Genomic DNA, 21492 nt, shown 5'->3' on the forward strand with positions numbered 1-21492 from the left:
CTAATGTTGGCCATACACATAGGGCCAGATTCTGGTAGAACGCCGCAAAATTGTGCGGGCGTAACGTATCTGATTTACGTTACACCGCCGCAAGTTTTTCAGGCAAGTGCTTTATTCACAAAGCACTTGCCTGTAAAGTTGCGGCGGCGTAACGTAAATCACCCGGCGGAATTCAAATTTGGTGGGTAGGGGCGTGTTTCATTTAAATGAAGCGCGTCCCCGCGCCGAACAAACTGCGCATGCGTCGTCCCTAAAATTTCCCTGCATGCATTGCTCTAAATGACGTCGCAAGGACGTCATTGGTTTTGACGTGGACGTAAATTACGTCCAGCACCATTCACGAACGACTTACGCAAACAACGTCATTTTATAAATTTTTGACGCGGGAATGACGGCCATACTTAACATTGACTGTGCCTCATAGACCCAGGGGCAACTTTACACCGGGAAAAGCCTAACGTAAACGTTGTAACTTTACTGCGTCAGCCGCGCGTACATTCGGGAACTCGAGTATCTAGCTAATTTGCATACTTGACGCGGAAATCGACGGAAGCGCCACCTAGGGGGGGAAAAAAATTGCAGTTACGATTCGACGATGTAAGAGACTTACGCCTGTCGGATCGAATGGATATCTATGCGTAACTGATTCTAAGAACCAGTCGCATAGATACGACGGCGCTAGGCAGAGATACGATGGCGTATCTGGAGATGCGCCGTCGTATCTCTTTTGAGAATCTGGGCCATAATGTTCTTTTTTTTCAGCCTATAGGCTGAATAAAAATAAAAAATAAAATAATTTCCTCCATTCATATGGTTCGATGCGGATGAAGAAATCTCTGCCACAAAAAAGTGAAAAAAGTTTATGCCAAGCATAGGATCTGAGTCTAGAATTAAGTAAGTTAAACTATGGTATTTAGTTCTTTAGCCACTTGCTTACTAGGCATTTATACTCCTGAAACTATATTTTTTCAGCTTTCAGTGTAGTCGCACTTTGAATGACAATTGCAACCTTTCCAACACACCAATACACAACAAATAGCTGATATTTCTAAAGAATGATATATTTATACAATTTACAGGTAACAACAAAGGTGCCAATGCTGAAGTAAAGGTTGATGTAACCAGTGGAGGGGCTGATGGAAAGAGCTTTGGGATTGGAGGAGGTGCTGATCTGAGTTCCATTTTTGGAAGTGGAAAAAGTAAGTAGAAAAAATGGCCGAGTCTAACAATAAAAGGGTTAGACTATTTTGTTTTTTAACCACTTGCTCACTGGGCACTTATACCCCCTTCCTGACCAGGCCAATTTTCAGCTTTCAGTGCAGTTTCATTCTGAATGACAATTACATAGTCATACAAAACTGTATAAACTGTATACATTTGTATAATTTTTTTGAGACAGATAGAGCTTTCTTGTGGTGGTATTTACCACCACTAGGTTTTTTTGCTAAATAAATGAAAAAAGATGGATAATTTTGAAAAAAAAAAAATTTTTTTTTTAGTTTCTGTTATAAAATGTTGCAAAATTTTTCTCCTTCATTGATGTGCACTGATTAGGCTGTACTGATGGGCACTGATAGTCTGCACTTATGAGCACTGATAGGCTGCACTGATGAGCAGCATTGATGGAGGCACTTATAAGGAGCACTGATGGCCACTGATGGGCAGCATTGATGGGCACTAATCAGTGGAAGGCCATCCATTAGGGGCGCCCGGGCACCACCCTTTCTATCCTAGCCACCCCCTATATGTATAATAGATAGATTCATGCATAGCATGAATCTATTCACGGCCGCCATGGCCACCCCCTATTCATGCGTTTGGCCCCTTTCACCATGCCAGTCCACAGGTGGCACAGCGGAACCTGGGATACATGGCAGGGCAGTCGTTGGGAGGACAGTACTATTAGCAGGCTGTGGAAGTGATTGTGTGGCTTTACACCTGAAAGCCCATCACCAGATGAACAAATTTTAACACACCCTCAGCTGCTATATTTAACCACTTGGGCCCCAGAAGATTTTACCCCCTTCATTACCAGGCCATTTTTTGTTATTTAATACTCCTCTACTTTAACTGCAATGCTGTACACAAAGAAAATTGACATAATTTTTTTTCACACAAATAGAGGTTTGCTTTGGTGGTATTTGACCACAACTGTTTTTATTTTATTGAAAAAAGACCGTTTTTTTTTTAAATAGCAATATTTTTTACTTTCTGTTATAAAACATATCCAAAAAAAAATACAATTTCTTCATAAGTTTAGGTCAAAATGTATTTAGCTACATGTCTTTGGGAAAAAAAGGGTTTTTGGGATAACATATGTGAGAGACTTTTTTGAAGTCTAGCCACATACCGGGGCCCAAAATCCAATGAGGACCTGCAGGCTTTTTGGGGGCGTTTATTACACATTGGATTTCCTGACTACCTATCACATTTTCAGAGGTCCTAAAATGCCAGGACAGTATAAACACTCCCCAATGACTTGTTTTGGAAAGTAGACACTCCAAGGTATTTGATAAGTGGCATGGTGAGTATTTTGCAGATCAAAATATTTGTTACAAGCTTTTGAAAAATGAAAAAAATAAAAATAAATACATTTTAGTTTTCTTTCTTCATACTCAACAGAAGTAGCAGAATGTGTTTGGGCTGTAATTTCACATATACCCATGGCATGCATAAGAAATATTGAATTAAAGTAGCAACTGTGTGTAAAAAATAAACCATTTTTGTGGCATATTGTAAAAACTTATGGCAAAAAAAATCCATGACTCTCAGTAAATACCCTGGGGATGTCTACTTTGCCAAAAGGGGTGTTTGAACTGCCCTGGCATTTTAAGGCCTCTAAAAACTTTGCGTGCATAGCCAGCATTAGGAGTTTTTGCCAAAAGCCCTAAGTTGGGCAGACATAGTTACATAGTTAGTCAGGTTGAAAAAAGACACAAGTCCATCTAGTTCAACCATAAAAATAAATAAAAAATAAAATAAAAAATATCATACAATCCCATATACCCAATTCTATACCCACAGTTGATCCAGAGGAAGGCAAAAAAAAAACAGCAGAACATGATCCAGTTGATCCTAACAGATTGCTTCATTCATATCAATCGATGTGGAAAAATATATTTCTACCAGAAAAAAGTGTATGCCCAAAATTAAAAGCTTCCACCACACATCTACCCACATCTATCCACTTCTAATGTTGGCCATACACATAATGTTCTTTTTTTTTCAGCCTATAGGCTGAATAAAAATAAAAAATAAAATAATTTCCTCCATTTATATGGTTTGATGCGGATGAAGTAATCTCTGCCACAAAAAAGTGAAACAAGTTTATGCCAAGCATAGGATCTGAGTCTAGAATTAAGTAAGTTAAACTATGGCATTTAGGGCCAGATTCACAGAAGAAATACGCCAGAGTATCTACTGATACTCCGGCGTATTTTCAAATTTGCCGTGTTGTATCTTTAGTTTGAATCCTCAAACCAAGATATGACGGCTTTTGGCTTCGATCCGACAGGCCTACGGCTTCGTACGCCTTCGGATCGTAGGTGTAATACTTTGGCGCCCGCTGGGTGGAGTTTGCATCGTTTTCCGCATCGGGTGTGCTAATTAGCTGTTTACGGCGATTCACGAAGGTACGCGCGGCCGTCGCATTCTCTTACGTCGTCGCTAGTCGGATTTTCCCGCCGTATAGTTAAGGCTGCTATTTCTTGGCTTATATTTAGACTTGCCATGTTAAAGTATGGGCGTCGCTCCCGCGTCGAATTTTAAATTTTTTTTTTGCGTAAGTCGTCCGTGAATAGGAAAGGACGTAACGCACGTCGCCGTTCAAAAAATTACGTCGTTGCAACATCATTTCGCGCAAAGCATGGCGGGAAATTTCAAAACGGAGCATGCGCAGTACGTTCGGCACGGAAACGCGCCTAATTTAAATGATACACGCCCCATTTGAATTAGGCGGGCTTGCGCCGGACGGATTTACGATACGCCGCCGCAAGTTTACAGGCAAGTGCTTTGTGAATCAAGCACTTGCCCGTAAAACTTGCGGCGGTGTAACGTAAATGCAAAACGTTACGCCCCTGGAATTCTACGTGAATCTGGCCCTTAGTTCTTTAGCCACTTGCTTACTAGGCATTTATACTCCTGAAACTATAATTTTTCAGCTTTCAGTGTAGTCGCACTTTAAATGACAATTGCAACATTTCCAACACACCAATACACAACAAATAGCTGATGTTTCTAAAGAATGATATATTTATACAATTTACAGGTAACAACAAAGGTGCCAATGCTGAAGTAAAGGTTGATGTAAAAAGTGGAGGGGCTGATGGAAAGAGCTTTGGGATTGGAGGAGGCGCTGATCTGAGTTCCATTTTTGGAAGTGGAAAAAGTAAGTAGAAGAAATGGCCGAGTCTAACAATAAAAGGGTTAGACTATTTTGTTTTTTAACCACTTGCTCACTGGGCACTTATACCCCCTTTCAGCTTTCAGTGCAGTTTCACTCTGAATGACAATTACGTAGTCATACAAAACTGTATAAATTTGTATAATTTTTTTGAGACAGATAGAGCTTTCTTGTGGTGTTATCTACTCACCACAATTTTTTTTTTTTGCTAAATACATGAAAAAAGATGGATAATTTTGAAAAAAAAAAAACGATTTTTTTACTTTCTGTTATAAAATTTTGCATAATTTTTCTCCTTCATTGATGTGCACTGATTAGGCTGTACTGATGGGCACTGATAGTCTGCACTTATGGGCACTGATAGGCTGTACTGATGGGCACTGATAGGTGGCACTGATGAGGCGGCACTAATGGGCACTGATAGGCGGCACTAATGGGCACTGATAGGCTGCACTAATGAGGAGGCACTGATAAGGAGCACTGAGGGCCACTGATGGGCAGCATTGATGGGCACTGATCAGTGGCAGGCCATCCATTAGGGGCACCCGGGCACCACCTTTTCTATCCACGCCACCCCCTATATGTATAATAGATAGATTCCTGCATAGCATGAATCTATTCACGGCCGCCACCAAATATTCATACGTTTGGCCCCTTTCAGTCTACCAGGCTCCTAAATTACAGTGGCGGGGGTGTTTTTTTTAAGCACCTGATAGGCTCTAACATGCTACATGCAGCTCGCTACATGCGTTTATGTTCTTATGTCTGAATACCTGGAAGCAGGGAAATTTTTCTTTTACAATTTATTATTTTTTAGTTTTTTTTTTTACAACACTTTGCTCTTCCATAGGGAGCCAATAGCATACTACAATGACAGGTTCTCTTTATTTAAAACAGCAGGGGTCTGTTAGACCTGATGTCTCCTCTCATTTACAATGAAGCTAAAGGAGCACAGATTATGCTCCATTACCTTCTTTTCAGGCCAAAGCAACTGGGGAAAGTAACAGACCAAGCCATAAGTGACCTATTACATCAGTAAACAGATGTTCATTAACTCCCCCACCCCTGTTCCACCACCAACACCCACCATGCCAGTCCACAGGTGGTACAGCAGAGCCTGGGATACATGGCATGGCAGTCATTGGGAGGACAGTACTATTAGCAGGCTGTGGAAGTGATTGTGTGGCTTTACAGCCACCTAAAAGCCCATCACCAGAATTTTAACACACCCTCAGCTGCTATATTTAACCACTTGGGCCCCGGAAGATTTTACCCCCTTCATGACCCAGCCATTTTTTGTTATTTAGTACTGCTCTACTTTAACTGCTATTTGCACATTCATGCAATGCTGTACACAAAGAAAATTGACATAATTTCTTTTCACACAAATAGAGGTTTGTTTTGGTGGTATTTGACCACCACTGTTTTTTATTATTATTATTATAATTATTATTATTATTATTATTATATAAATGAAAAAATACCGTTTTTTTTTAAACAGCAATATTTTTTACTTTCTGTTATAAAACATATCCAAAAAAATAAAATTTCTTCATAAGTTTAGGCCAAAATGTATTTAGCTACATGTCTTTGGTAAAAAAAAAGTTAACGTCTAGGGGCAATCAATGAGTTACCAGTGTGCCTAACAATATATTATGTGTGTAATGTGTGCTGATTTTACTAATCAATGTGGTTGTTTTTTTCTCCCTACACTGCAGGGAGAAAAAAACGGTCACATCACTTCTCCATGTGCAGAGCTCTGTGTTGTTTGTAAATGCTAATCTCTAGGCCAATCAGCAGGTCGCAGCAATAAATCATTGGATGGGACCTGCTGACCAACTTGTGCTATATCAAATCCCAGCACAGATGGGGCAGGGAATGCTCATGCAGTACCTGTGAATGCCAGAACACGTACAGAATTTTTGCAGTGGGACATTATGCTGGTGGTAATAACACAATAATGGATTTCCTGTAACTTTATTTAGGGTTTTTAAAGGGGTTGTAAAGTTAGTTGTAAGGGAGTTTGCAAAGTGAGAAAGTTTTCTATTTTAATGCATTCTATGCATTAAGATAAAAAGCCTTCTGTGTGAACCAGCCCCTCTAATACTTACTTGAGCTCCATCTCTGTCCAGCGATATTCACGAGTGTCTTGGCAGGAATATCTTAACACCTCATTAGTGCTTTTAATTTTTTATTATATTATTGTGCAAGTTTCGATCTTTCTATTAACTATATTTATTTATTAAAACAGGCCAATTAGGTGGCATCAACAGCGGTGCAGCTTTGAATGGAGCACAAGAAAACAAAGGTAAGTAATAGCTATTTTAAATCATCTCACTTGCAAAAAATTTTATGTTTAAGTGAATGTCCATTTAACATTTTTGCTATCGGTTTTTCTTTAGTCACCATTATTGATATCAGTGTGCACACCATGCTGTTTTGTCAAACATTTAAAAAAAATGATAGTAACTGAATTTTTATAGTGCAACCCACAGTTACACTATAAATGTCAACAGCACGATAAAAATGACATGCTATAAATATAGTATAATGCAGTCTGTCACTAGCACTTTAATTATTTTTCCACTCCTTGTGACAGGTCAAGGGGGTCCAGCAAGAGTGGCAATTACAAGTTTGTAACAAACAATTTAACACTGCCAGGAATGCTTACAACAATCAGCTATAATTCATTTAACTTAAACTTTTTTTTCCAAAGAAAACATGTTAATAGAACTGTTTAAAAAGATTTAGCTCGAGTTATGCTTTATTTTATTTACACACTTACGGTCCACTTGAAACTACAACTCCAAATAGGACTACCCTATCCACAGGGTGACAATACAACTGCATGATTTCACTGCAGAATTAACAGTGCGGTCAACCTGTTAAAAGAGAAAAAACAAACAGTCGGTCTGATGCTGTACCTGTCCCCTGCCACCTCTAATGCCAAGAACTGAGCTCTCAGTTCTCGGTCTACAGTGAGCGGTCTTGAGTCAGTCAGCGTCTTTCTGTTCTGCCCTTCCAGTGCACACTCGAGTGCCGGGCTGTGGAGGAGATGGGAGCGTCAAACTACAAACAAACTACACGCCTGTGATCCATAGGAGATGCATGGCCAAAAAAGCTTTGGCCATACTTCTCCTTTTTTTAATCTAGTTACACCAAACTGCAGACAAGATGTTTCCAATTCATGCAGAATATAAACTTTGATCAATATGTGTGTTTTCTAAACTATAAACAAGCAGAAATACCTAAACACTTCATCAGTGCTTCACATTGGTTGATATTATTGTGCAAGTTTCTATTTTTCTGTTAACTGTATTTATGTATTAAAACAGTCATCGGTGTCCAAGTTGGTGCAGCTGTGAATGGGGGACAAGACAACAAAGGTAAGCTATAGCTTTTTTTATTTCATTTTTTATCTTATTTGAACCTTTATTATTGAAAGTTTTGGATGAAGTAGGGAAAATTAAGACTAGAACCCTTGCACTTTCTGATACCTTTTCTGTTGAATTGTATTGTAACTGTACTGTCTGCCTCATTTTTCAAAGCACTGTGGAAACTGGTGGTGCTATATAATTCCTGTGTAATAATAATAATAATAATAATAATAATAATAAGAAACAAAAATGCCTTACTTTAGTTGATAGAGAAACGTCAGCTTGGGTGGGGGTGCTGGATCATTTTGTTAATGTAAATTTTCCCAACTGAAATTTCATCCAGACAGCTCTCAAGAGAGTAATGATCATTGGTTGGTGCGTGATTGCAAAAGGCTAATGAAGCAATAAATACAGTCCAGTTGTAGTGTTTTATTTTTTTTTAATTACATATTCAGTTAAACACTGGACTATATTCGATTTTTTTTTCTGTCTCTGTTAGAAATTTTCTCTTACTTTCTGTCTGGGTGAGTCTCTCTAATATTTGTAGTAAAAACCTGACATGTGTCTTAAACCCTCTACATACACTTTAAAATTCCACAATGTTGTCAATAAATGGGTACTTGACATAACATTAAGTAGGCTAGATTTATTTGCTGGATGATTTCCTTTAAATACAGTATATACACCAAACAACTAGATGGCTCACATTTTGCATGTCAGTAAGGGCTAGCTATTGACAAATATTATAATAGTTGACAAAACAAAAAATAGTTGTAAAATGCATTACATCATTTGATTCTTTATGTACTATAAAATGCAATCAATATAGCCCCGCATTTTTCATGTACTTGGGGTCACAAAATACAACAGCTCTTACAAACCTTTTTTTCAACATTATAGAGGATTACACATCTGCAGAAATAGTTTACTAAACAGAGGTCTGTTTAAGAACTAATGGCAGTCATCCAGTATTTCAAAGGCATACAGTATATATTTCAGTATACTCAGTTTGTAATTTACTCCTTTTACAATTAGGATTGGCTACTACCTTGCAACATATTTGCTTGCTTTAAAAGGTGGACTGAATCTTGGTAATGCCAATATGCAGTTAGGGTGTTATTTTGGGGAACAAAGTGAGCCAACTGTACAATTAAATGTATGTGGAATAGTTCTGTATGGATTTAAAGCAGGGGTTCACCCTAAAAAAAATAATAATAATTTCTACCATGCCATCCAGCATACTAGCGCAAGCTACAGTATGCCTTTATTTTATTGCGCCGTACTCACAGTTTAATCCCTTAGTTAAGTTTCAGTAGGCGTTCCTAGGCAGAGGGGAACATGATTGACGGCCGGCTAAGTACTTACGCTAGAAGTATGTAAAGTACATTTAATGTTTCCAAAATGAATTCATACTGCAAATGTGATTTGGGGTATATTCCTTTGTCACCAAATGGGCAGACAGAGTTTTGAAGACAAAACCATATAGTGGAAGCGGCGCCATGACGTCAGCATGTAGTTCCTCCTGAGGAGCTACATGCTAATGTCATGCCATCGCCGCTTCCATTTTTGGGAACAGCAGCTACATCAGAAAGTGAATGTTACTGTAAACTCTGGTGTGTAGATTTAATGGATGTATAGAAGCTGATTTTATGAATAATATACTACACTGTATACCTTTTATTGTGGCTCTGGTGTGGTGAGTGTTCCTCCTAGACTTGATATATCGGTTGTGTTATCTGCCTTCTGTGTGAGTGGAGGACTACAATGTGGGTGGATTCTTGCCCTGTCTGTGCTAAAAGTGCTGTCTGCTGCCATGCTGATGTAGCTTAATAACTGGTGAATATGCAAGGGTGGAGGTTTGGAGTGTGGTGATATAAATCCCAAATTTTTGCTGGTTATTTTCATAAGTACCATATATTATTAACACTTTGGTTTTTGATTATTATATTCATTCTTGATCACGTAGGTGCTGCTCTTTTGTTTTCACATTTTATTTTGGGGTTTGTGTACTTCCTTACATGCTAGCTGTCTAAGTATTGCACTTGTCTACTTTTGGAGGTTTAGCAGGGTCGGGCCTGGTCAGTACTTGGATGGGAGACCACCCTAACTTGGATATACAATAATTTAGGTTTTAATCATAAATTTTTGTCCTATAGATGAATTATAATGATTTTTGGCCAATTTTGTTTTAAAGTTTAAAGGTTTTTTAACCGAAGATTTAAACCAATCAGCCATAACGTTATGATGACCTGAAAAACACCACTGCCATCAGGGAATACAATGTCCATGTGGGGTTGTATTTGGTCAGCAATAGTGTTTAGATAGGTAGTGCATGTTAAAGTAACATCCACATGAATGAAAGGACCCAGGTTTCCCAGCAGAAGATTGCTCAAAACATTTCACTGCCTCTGCTGGCTTGCCTTCTTCCCATAGTCCAACCTGGTGCCATTTTTTCCCCAGGTAAGTGATAAACATGCATCTGGCCATCCACATCATGTAAAATAAAATGTGATTCATCAGACCAGACGACCTTCTTCCATTGCTCTGTGGTCCAATTCTGATGCTCACAAGCCCATTGTAAGCACCTTTGGCTGTGAACACAGGTCAGCATGGACACCCTGACTGATCTGCGGCCCCATACACAACAAATTGCAATGCCCATTTTTTTCTGCTTTCAGTATCAACTTCATGGACAACATGCTTACTTGATGCCGAATATATGTACCCCACTGACTTTCAGATGCTGTTCTAATGAGATAATCAATAGTATTTACTTTACCTGATAGTGATCTTAATGTTATGTCTGTTTGGTGTATATCTGTTTTGGACACCGAATATCAGTGCACCATGGCAACTGTCTAAAAGGAGGGAACATTTCACTTTAGAGAAGGAGAGAAAGCGGCACCACTCTGAGTGTAGTATTTAGGTTAAAGTCATCAAGTTTAATTGATAACATTTAACTCACATTTGAGTGGAAGTATACAGATGTGTGTTGTTATCAATCCAAAGGATTCCCTTTCGCTTCAGCTGGGCAGGGGTGATCATCAGTCCTGGCCACTCCAGTGGTCTCCGAGGCTGGATGTGACCAGTGCAATAAGCACGTCAGCCGTGATGGAGAGGGGCATGGTAGAGATCGTGTTCGGAACATGCATGCTCCTTCATCATGCCTGATGAAGGAGCATGCATTCTCTGAACGTGAGCTCTACCACTCCCCCTGTCCATCATGCCTGATGTGCTTGTTGCACTGGTCACATCCACCCTCGGAGACCACTGGAGTGGCCAGGACTGATGATCACTCCTGCTCAGCTGAATGGAAGGGAATCCTATGGATTGATTACAACATACACATGCCTGTATACTTCTACTCAGATGTGAGTTGGATGTAATTAATTAAACTTGATGATTTTATGATTTTAACCTAAATACTACACTCAGAGTGGCTCACTCTCTCTCCCTCTCTCATTTGCATACAGAGTTGTCTTTTACTCTATACAGATGCCTACCGACACTGACCCTGGCCAGAATCCTTTACAGGTCTGGCTTCAGTAGTATTAGGACTTTTGCTCCACGAGTGATACCTTGGACTGTTGGAACTCTTTTGATTATTACCTTACTAGTTGCCTACCCAGCGCTCCATTTTTACCTTATCCAAAACGTCACTTTAATGTATGTAAATTTTAGTTTGCACTAATAAATTCTGTAAGGAACTGACTTTTCAAAACAAAAACTAAAGCCGGCCACACATGAACCAAAATTCAGCCGGTTTAGCAGAGAAGATCGACTTGGGTACAAACAGCCTATAATTTTTACATGTGATTACTGCCAGCGGACTCTAGCAGTAAGCGTGTTCTGCCATATGGGGTGGCTCCCTGCACCCCACACGAGCAGACCACAATTTCCCTGTGGGAGATATTTGCACTAATGAATTCTGTAAGGAACTGACCTTTTAAAACAAATGCTAAAGCCAGCCATAAATGGATTAAAATTCAGATGGTTCAGTAGGGAAGATCAACTTGGGTACAACCAGCCTGTATTTTTTACGTGTGATTACTGCTAGCGTTTATAGCCACTATTGTGTTCTACCCCACCAGCAGAACACAATAGCTCTGCGAGAGACATTCCCTTATCAACACTGACTGGAGGAATTTAGCAATTAGAAAGAAGATCAAATCATCTATGGACTGCATAAATTAAAGGAGAATTCCAGCCTGAGCTTTTTAGGCTGGGCTTCTCCTAATGATCACAGGAGTGCAATTAGTTTTGCACTCCTGTGACCCATTTTGAGCAGAGAGCGGTCTGAATTCCACTTTCTGCTGACATCACTGCCATGAGTCAAGTCTTGATCCACTAGCTACCTTGATGGATATCAGTCTCAGCAAGCCGATGAGATGCTGAGAGGGCTGCTCCCTGCCCCTCCACAGCTCAGCGCTCCTATGAGCGTGAAAAAGCAGAGCAGGGGTGATGCTGACTGACAGTTAGCAACGCTCTGCTCGGGGAGGAGTGAGAACCGAGCCATCAGTGGTGTTCGTGGCTCAGTTCTCATAGATGCCGGGGGACAGCTGCAGCATCGGTCTGATGCTACATCCACCTAGGTACTGTAAGTATGATTAGCAAAAAAAATACTTTTCTTTTAAGCTTTAGTTATTTAGGTTGTTAAGGTCTAAGAAAGCAGAAACCTAGAGATTCAAGGTGACTTTGAGATACTATACATTGAAGGTAGAAGGAAATCAGATGTTTGTGCATCAGTCTGTAATATCAATGCATAACAATGGACATGAATGGTGGTGGGATATAGTTTAAGTAAACTGTTACTTTCATAAAAGATCCCTTTGTAAATCAATAATCATGGAAAAAAAAGCAAGGTGATTTCGTGCTTAATATAAGTTCAAATCTTTTATTTTTTAAATCAGATCTCTTTGGCTTGAAAGGTGGAAACATACAGTTGGGTGGAGCCAACTTACAGACAGGGGGGCTGTTGGGTCAACAAAAGGGAAATATAGAGCTTGGCAATAGTGGGAAAATACAGACATTGGAAATCAAAGGAAAACATGAAATTAAGGGAGAATCTGAGAAATCATCTGAAGAGAACAAAGAAGATGGAAAATGTGAGTTCCCAATTTCGGAACCATATATTTTAAGTACTAATACTTCTTAATTTACAGTATATTAGAAGGGAGTTGGGATTTTTTCTATATTTTTTTGTTAACCCCCTGGCTTTGGGTTATTTTAAGTACAGAATGATGATTACAATAATGTCAGTCACAATCATTTCTGCTTCAGCTTCCCAAATTAACCTTGAAGGTGGTGGGATGGTAGGTAGGTTTCGCTTGAAGGTCTAGCTGTTAGCTAACCAGTGTTTATGACACAGTAACAAGTAACAAATCATTGTCTGTAGTTTTGCAAATGTACCTTTATTAGGCATTTTGAATAACTTTTTTATTTGAAAGGAGACAAAATAAGACTGGGCAGTGCCAACTTACAACTAGGAGGGTTGTTTAAAAAGCAGATTCAAAAAGCTTTTAGATGTGTTTCTTAGCGAACATGATGTAAAGGGATTTTGAAAATGGTAGTGACACACACGCACACTCATGTTGAAATAAATAGATATGTGTCCATCTGCGCTAGCTATGATAAAATAACATCTACATAAGCAGCCAGCACAGTTTGTTGATTGTCAAACAATAATAAATAAAAGTCCAAAAAGCAGCGCTTGTTTCAAATAACCAATCTTTCCTAGAAGGGATAGATATGAAAGGACCCTTCACTAGCTTCAGTGTGTATGGGAAAGCACACCACACCCAATGTGAATCCAATCTACTTACCAGAAAGTGATGATAAATAGGCATATAATCATCACTGCATCGCTTCTCCAAACACTGATGGTAAATCGACTTGATTAGAGCCCAGCTTGTAATGGGCACTTATTCACTTAAAGCAATCAAAATCACGAACTCCAAAGATATGATAGATGTAATTATCCAATCAATAGGTCATTTGAGACTGGGCACTGCTCATCCTCCATCATGGGATCTTCACAGAACGACATTTGAAAGCCCAACTCCGGGGTGTGTGCAAGTTAGCGTTCTCGTCCTGGTTTATGAGTTCAAAAAAGAGGAACGTCCTCTTTTTGGAACCCATGTTTTGTACTGGAGTGTCTACTTGTGAGTCATACCCCAGGAATCTTCCCAGTAAGATCTTGATATAATGCCAAGTGATGTGAAAGACATGACTAAAGATAAGTAATAATAATCTAACTTTTTACTTTTTAAAAGTTAATAACTTTGCACACAGATCAAATTGACTGGAATGATGACAAAATACAGATGAGTGAAGCTTTGCTGGCTTCCATCATCAAACAATGAAATTATGTGCAAGCAAAAATAAAGATTTTTTTTCTTTGCACATGATTGGGTATTCTATGCAATGTCAATTTTTTACCCCATACACCGTGCTAGAAAAATTATGTTACAAAGGGAAAATTGCCTTGGAAATGAACAGACTGTTTGGATTCATTAAATTAACCCCTTTGTCTGTGATAGAAACTTTGTATGGAGCCATCTTAAGAGTGTGTGTGTGGACACGTTCTTGAATCTCTAAGGCCTCCTACGCAAAACTTGCTGTTTTTTTTTTTTGCCGAGGAAATCGGTCGTGTGTACATTTTTAGACGAGGAAACTGTCGAGGAACTCGTCAAGCCAAAAAGAGAGCATGTTCTCTTTTTCCTCAATGGGAATGGAGAAAATTGGCACGTTGAGTTCCTCGACAGCCTAACAAGGAACTCGACGAGCAAAACAATGTGTTTTGCCCGTCGAGTTCCTCGGTTGTGTGTACGAGGCCTAACATGTATATGTATATATCAGCTTGAAAAAATTTTTTTTTTTTTTGGATAGCATAGGAAAAGGTTAACACCCCTGTAACATTTGTTTTGCTGTCTGTGCCCCTGTTCAGAATGTTTCACCTCACTTTCTGTTCCTGTGACAATTGGGTTATTGTGGAAACAAGGATTGGTAATAACTTTTTTTCCATGGTAACTCCTACAGGAGTGAATTTTCCCTTTTCTAGTGGTAGATTTCCTCTCACTTCTTGTTGTTTTTTGCCACCTATGCCCCATTAGGGAGATATCCATAAATTTCCTGTCCAATAGCCTAAGCAGTAATGCCCTGTACACACGATCGGTTCGTCTGATGGAAACCGATGGACCGTTTTCATTGGACGAACTGATCGTGTGTGGGCCCCATCGGTGAAAAAAAATAGAACCTGTTTTAAAATTTTCGGATGGTTAAAAAACCAATAGAAAAAAACGATTGTCTGTGGGGAAATCCATCGGTCAAAAATCCACACATGCTCAGAATCAATTCGACCCATGCTCGGAAGCATTGAACTTCATTTTTCTTAGCACGTCGTAGTGTTTTATGTCACCGCGTTGGACACGATCAGATTTTTAACTGATGGTGTGTAGGCAAGACTGATGAAAGTCAGCTTCATCGGATATCTGATGAAAAAATCCATCATGCGGCTTTCATCGGATGAACCGATCGTGTGTACGTGGCATAAGTGACAGGACATGCCTCCACACTGAGGGAAACCTTGGTGATCACCAGGGTTACTAGAATTAGTGTCCCCTTTTCTAAGATTTCCCCTCTATTACTGTTCTGAGGCAACTCAAAATGTGAGCTCTTTTACTTTTGATAATAATGGTAAACATAGCAAATAGAGAGCATTAATCTCCCTAATAGGGACACAAACAGGAATAGATCCTGACAGGGATTCTAATACCTCTCCATTGTAACAAAAACTAAAAAACAAGCTTTACTTTAGTTATATTCTGAAACAGTTTATTGTACAGTCCTCATCATAATATATATCAAAATGAAAAACTATACAAAGTCACAATACATTCCCTTTACCTTTTAAGCATCAGTCTTCAAACATTAGAGCAAATGGGATTACATTTTGGGTTAGTGGCCAGCATAGAAAGTATTTGACTTTTGATGGTGGAAATAATATACTATTTGGTAGTTTACAATACATAATAGATGTAAACACATTTATAACGTATTTTCTTAAAACAACTGAAATCAGAGTACATGATAGTTAAGAAAGGTGTCAAATGTTAGTCATCACTGTTATGTGTAGTTTTGTTAACATTTTCAGGACCTGTGTCAACTGGCATTAGTTTGCATTCGACAGGTTTTGCATCGCAATATACAAGTGTATGGGAAGGCAAAATCGTTTGAAGCAGGATAAATGCCGGTTTGAAGGAACTCAACCGCAGGTCAAATGTACCTGTGAATGAATTTTCAGTGATCTCAGAACCATTTGAAACTGATATCAAACTGATACCATTGACACAAAAGCCCAACGATTGTCAACATAGACTATTTTGGTTTAGGGTGCCTAACAATTATTGGTGTTTTTATTACTTAGTTGTAGGGATTCTTTTTTTAATTTGTGCTAAGTATCATGTGTGATATTGCATAAATACTTGTGTTCTTCCTTAAAACAGATCATATAGATTTGAAAGGTGATACACAGTTGGGTGATGTCAATATAACACTGGGAGATTTGCTTGGTCATCTAAATGGGAAAACAGAAATAAGTACTGATGATTTGACAAAGTTATTTCAGCTCAATGAAACTGAAATTAAAGGTGGATTGGGAAAAACATTTAATGTAGACGGAGGAAAATGTAAGTAGTATTTCTAATTTCAGCGATTAAAAAGCTAAGCTAAGTAATAATTTTAATTGGGAATAGGTGCCACCCTTTTCCATGCTGGATTACATGAGCAGCCATAATACATCATATCTAGTCACCTGGTCATTTACAGCAATGCAGACAGAACTAAAACATATTGTTGTTAGTAAAGTGGGAAAGGTTGGAACCCTTGTCAGATTTTCATTGCAGATTTCCCTTACTTCCTGTCTGGTAGAATTTCTAGATAAAGCAAGAGAACATTTCTATAACAGCATTCTAGAAAAAAGTAAACCCCAAAAGGGGTTTTGAACCCTTCCTTATTTATTTGACATAGTGAACTAAAAGATCATAGTACATAAAAACCAATTGCATTCCATGTAAAATACATTTGGCTATTAACAGACCTCTACTATTTTGGGAACTGCTGGTGGCCTGATATGGCTAGTCAATCTAAGAGATCATATGAAGCTCAAGAGTGGCAAAAGATGAGTCTATAGAGTCATATTTCAGATGAGGATGATTTGATTAGACATCAGACTAGGAAAATAGAGTTTGGCAATTGTGAAGATACAAGAGTATCTGAAATCATGGGGGAAAAAAAGGGACTGGATTTGTGAAATGATATGAAAAAAAGTAAGATGGAAAACATAAATTGTAGCTATTTTATGTTAATATGTAATATTTATATTGCTAAAGCTAAACAATAGGGTAGTGGGATGTTTTTATTGATATAGATTATATATCAATTGCAAGGTAAGGCTAAAAAAGGGCATTGACGGTAAACAATTGATTCATTTGTTAATTTCCTAACACAGATCAAATTGGCCTGAAAAGTGGCAAATCACAACTAGGTGATACCAACCTACAGTTAGGAGGTTTATCTGGTAATCAAAATGGGAAAATAAACTTTGGTAATGGTGGGGAGACAAGGACATTTGAAATCAAAGGACAACATGAATTTAAGGGAGGACTTGGAATATCATCTGAGGAAGATGAGGAAGGAAAAAAGAGTAAGTTAATAAAATCTTTTTTACAAAATCTTAGTGTTAGTTCTTCTAATATAGTAACTCAAATAAGGTGGTGGAACAAAAGTAAGTGTATATGCACTATAGAAATTGGGGTTTATTTACTAGAACTGGAGAGTGCGAAATCTGGTGCAGCTGTGCATGGTAGCCTATCAGCTTCTAACTACAGCTTGTTCAATTAAGCTCAGAGTGGCTCCCTCTCTCTCCCTCTCTCACTTGCATACAGAGTCGTCTTCTCCTTTATACAGCTGGCTGCCGACACTCACACTGGCCAGAATCCTTTACAGGTCTGGCTTCAGTAGTATATGGACTTTTGTTCCTTGAGAGAGACCTTGGACTGTTGGAAATCTTTTAATTATTACCTCACTAGTTGCCTACCTAGCGCTCCATTTTTACCTTATCCAAAACGTCACTTTACTGTATGTAAATTTTAGTTTGCACTAATGAATTCTGTAAGGAACTGACTTTTTAAAACAAAAACTAAAGCCCCCCACCGGTGCTCTCTGCGCCCCCCCCCCCCCCACCGGCAGAACACAATTTCCCTGTGGGAGATATTTGCACTAATGAATTCTGTAAGATACTGACCTTTTAAAACAAATGCTAAAGCCAGCCATAAATGGATCAAAATTCATCTGGTTCAGCAGGGAAGATTGACTTGGGTACTACCAACCTGTATTTTTTACATGTGATAACTGCCAGCGGTCATAGCCACTATTGTGTTCTATCCCACCAGCAAAACACAATAGCTCTGCAAGGGACATTTCCTTATCAACACTGACTGTGTTGATAGAGAAATTGAGCATTTTTTTTCCTTCCACGGTTGGAGGAAGGAAAGACGATCAAATCATCTATGGGCTGCCTAAATTAAACTTTAGTTATTTAGATTGTTTAGGTCTGAGAAACCAAAAAACCTAGAGATTCAAAGTGACTTTGAGATACTGTACATTGAAGGTAGAAGGAAATCAGTCTGTAATATCAATGCATGACAATGGACATTAATGGTGATGGGATATAGTGTAAGTAAACTGTTACTTTCATAAAAGATCCTTTTGTAAACCAATATTCATGGAATAAAAAGCAAGGTGATTTCGTACTTAATATAAGTTAAAATCTTATTTTTTTTTTAAATCAGATCTCTTTAGCTTGAAAGGTGGAAACAAACAGTTGGGTGGAGCCAACTTACAGACAGGGGGGCTGTTGGGTCAACAAAAGGGAAATATAGAGCTTGGTAATAGTGGGAAAATACAGAAATTGGAAATTAAAGGAACACATGAAATTAAGGGAGGATCTGAGAAATCATCTGAAGAGAACAAAGAAGATGGAAAATGTGAGTTCACAATTTTGGAACCATATATTCTAAATACTAATACTTCTTAATTTACAGTATATCATTTTCTATAATTTTCTTGTTAACCTCTCACCCTGGGTTTGGGTTATTGTAAGTACAGAATAATGATTACAATAATGTCAGTCACAATTATTTCTGCTTCAGCTTCCCAAATTAACCTTGAAGGTGGTGGAATGATAGGCAGGTTTTGCTTGAAGGTCTAGCTGTCTGTAGTTTTGCAAATTTACATTTATTGGGCATTTTGAATAACTTTTTTCTTTGTAAATAATCAAATAGATTTGAAAAGTGGCAAAATAAGACTGGGCAATGCCAACATACAACTAGGAGGGTTGTTTAAAAAGAAAATTAAAAAAACTTTAAAACGTGTTTCTTAGCGAACACTAAAACGGGATTTTGAAAATGGTAGTGACATAATGCAAAAAATGATAGTGACATAATGAAACAAATAGATTTGTGTCTTTATTTAATATTACAAACTATGTAACAAAGTAACTACCCAAAATGGGAAAACAGAGACTGGAAATTAATGGAAGAGAAGGGGGCTGATTTATAAAAACTGGAGCATGCAAAATCAAGTGCAGCTGTGCATGGTAGCCAATCGGCTTCAAATTTAGGCTTCTTCAACTGAGCTATTGGTTTCTATGCAGAGCTACACCAGATTTTGCACTCTCCAGTTTTAGTAAATCAACTCAATAGTGTTAATATTTATTATTACACTAATGGAAACTCTGCTGACTTTCGTTATACAATCATATGCAAGCAAAATCGTTTTTTTTTTCCTTGCACATGATTGAGTATTCTTTGCAAAGATACATTTTACCCCACCGCGTTGGACACGATCGGATTTTTAACTGATGGTGTGTAGGCAAGACTGATGAAAGTCATCTTCATTGGATATCTGATGAAAAAATCCATCGGTCCGTTTTCATCGGATGAACCGATCGTGTGTACGTGGCATAAGTGACAGGACATGCCTGAGGGAAACCTTGGTGATCACCAGGTTACTAGAATTAGTGTCCCCTTTTCTAAGATTTCCCCTCTATTACTGTTCTGAGGCAACTCAAAATGTGAGCTCTTTTACTTTTGATAATAATGGTAAATAGAGAGCATTAATCTCCCTAATAGGGACACAAACAGGAATAGATCCTGACAGGGATTCTTATACCTCTCCATTCTAACAAAAACTAAAAAAACAAGCTTTACTATAGTTATATTCTGAAACACTTTATTGTACAGTCCTCATCATAATACATATAAAATGAAAAACTATACAAAGTCACAATACATTCCCTTTACCTTTTAAGCATCAGTCTTCAAACATTAGAGCAAATGGGATTACATTTTGGGTTAGTGGCCACCATAGAAAGTATTTGACTTTTGATGGTGGAAATAATATACTATTTGGTAGTTTACAATGCATAATAGATGTAAACACATTTATAACATATTTTCTTAAAACAACTGAAATCAGAGTACATGAAAGTTAAGAAAGGTGTCAAATGTTAGTCATCACTGTTATGTGTAGTTTAGTCAACATTTTCAGGACCTGTGTCAACTGGCATTAGTTTGCATTTGACAGGTTTTGCATCGCCATATACAAGTGTATGGGAAGGCAAAATCGCTTGAAGCAGGTCAAATGCCGGTTTGAAGGAACTCAACTGCAGGTCAAATGTACCTGTGAATGAATTCTCAGTGATCTCAGAACCATTTCAAACTGATATCAGACTGATACCATTGACACAAAAGCCCAACGATTGTCAACATAGACTATTTTGGTTTAGGGTTCCTAACAATGATTGGTGTTTTTATTACTTAGTTGTATGGATTCCTTTTTTAATTTGTGCTAAGTATCATGTGTGATATTGCATAAATACTTATGTTCTTCCTTAAAACAGATCATATAGATTTGAAAGGTGATACACAGTTGGGTGATGTCAATATAACACTGGGAGATTTGCTTGGTCATCTAAATGGGAAAACAGAAATAAGTACTGATGATTTGACAAAGTTATTTCAGCTCAATGAAACTGAAATTAAAGGTGGATTGGGAAAAACATTTAATGTAGACGGAGGAAAATGTAAGTAGTATATCTAATTTCAGCGATTAAAAAGCTAAGCTAAGTAATAATTTAAATTGGGAATAGGTGCCACCCTTTTCCATGCTGGATTACATGAGCAGGCAGAATACATGATATCTAGTCACCTGGTCATTTACAGCAATGCAGACAGAACTAAAACATATTGTTGTTAGTAAAGTGGGAAAGGTTGGAACCCTTGTCAGATTTTCATTGCAGATTTCCCTAACTTTGTGTCTGGTAGAATTTCTAGATAAAGCAAGAGAAAATTTCAAAAACAGCATTCTAGAAAAAAGTAAACCCCAAAAGGGGTTTTGAACCCTTCCTTATTTATTTGACATAGTGAACTAAAAGATCATATTACATAAAAACCAATTGCATTCCATGTAAAATACATTTGGCTATTAACAGACCTCTACTATTTTGGGAACTGCTGGTGGCCTGATATGGCTAGTCAATCTAAGAGATCATATGAAGCTCAAGAGTGACAAAAGATGAGTCTATAGAGTCACATTTCAGATGAGGATGATTTGATTAGACATCAGACTAGAAAAATAAAGTTTGGCAATTGT

At 38.1% G+C, this 21492-nt stretch overlaps 1 protein-coding gene across 1 annotated transcript in view; it reads left to right on the top strand.

The window, feature by feature from the left end:
- The window catches only part of LOC120916574 (uncharacterized PE-PGRS family protein PE_PGRS54-like), a 94843-nt gene that overhangs the window by 16239 nt on the left and 57112 nt on the right, over positions 1–21492 (top strand). Inside the window, exons 6-13 of the mRNA XM_040327624.1 lie at positions 1080–1199; positions 4268–4387; positions 6654–6710; positions 7738–7788; positions 12690–12884; positions 16284–16466; positions 17288–17482; positions 20741–20923. Coding sequence (XP_040183558.1) covers positions 1080–1199; positions 4268–4387; positions 6654–6710; positions 7738–7788; positions 12690–12884; positions 16284–16466; positions 17288–17482; positions 20741–20923 — 1104 coding nt within the window. The remainder of the gene's footprint in view (positions 1–1079; positions 1200–4267; positions 4388–6653; positions 6711–7737; positions 7789–12689; positions 12885–16283; positions 16467–17287; positions 17483–20740; positions 20924–21492) is intronic.

The sequence above is a fragment of the Rana temporaria genome, chromosome 10 (assembly GCF_905171775.1).
Source record: "Rana temporaria chromosome 10, aRanTem1.1, whole genome shotgun sequence".
NCBI lineage: Eukaryota > Metazoa > Chordata > Amphibia > Anura > Ranidae > Rana > Rana temporaria.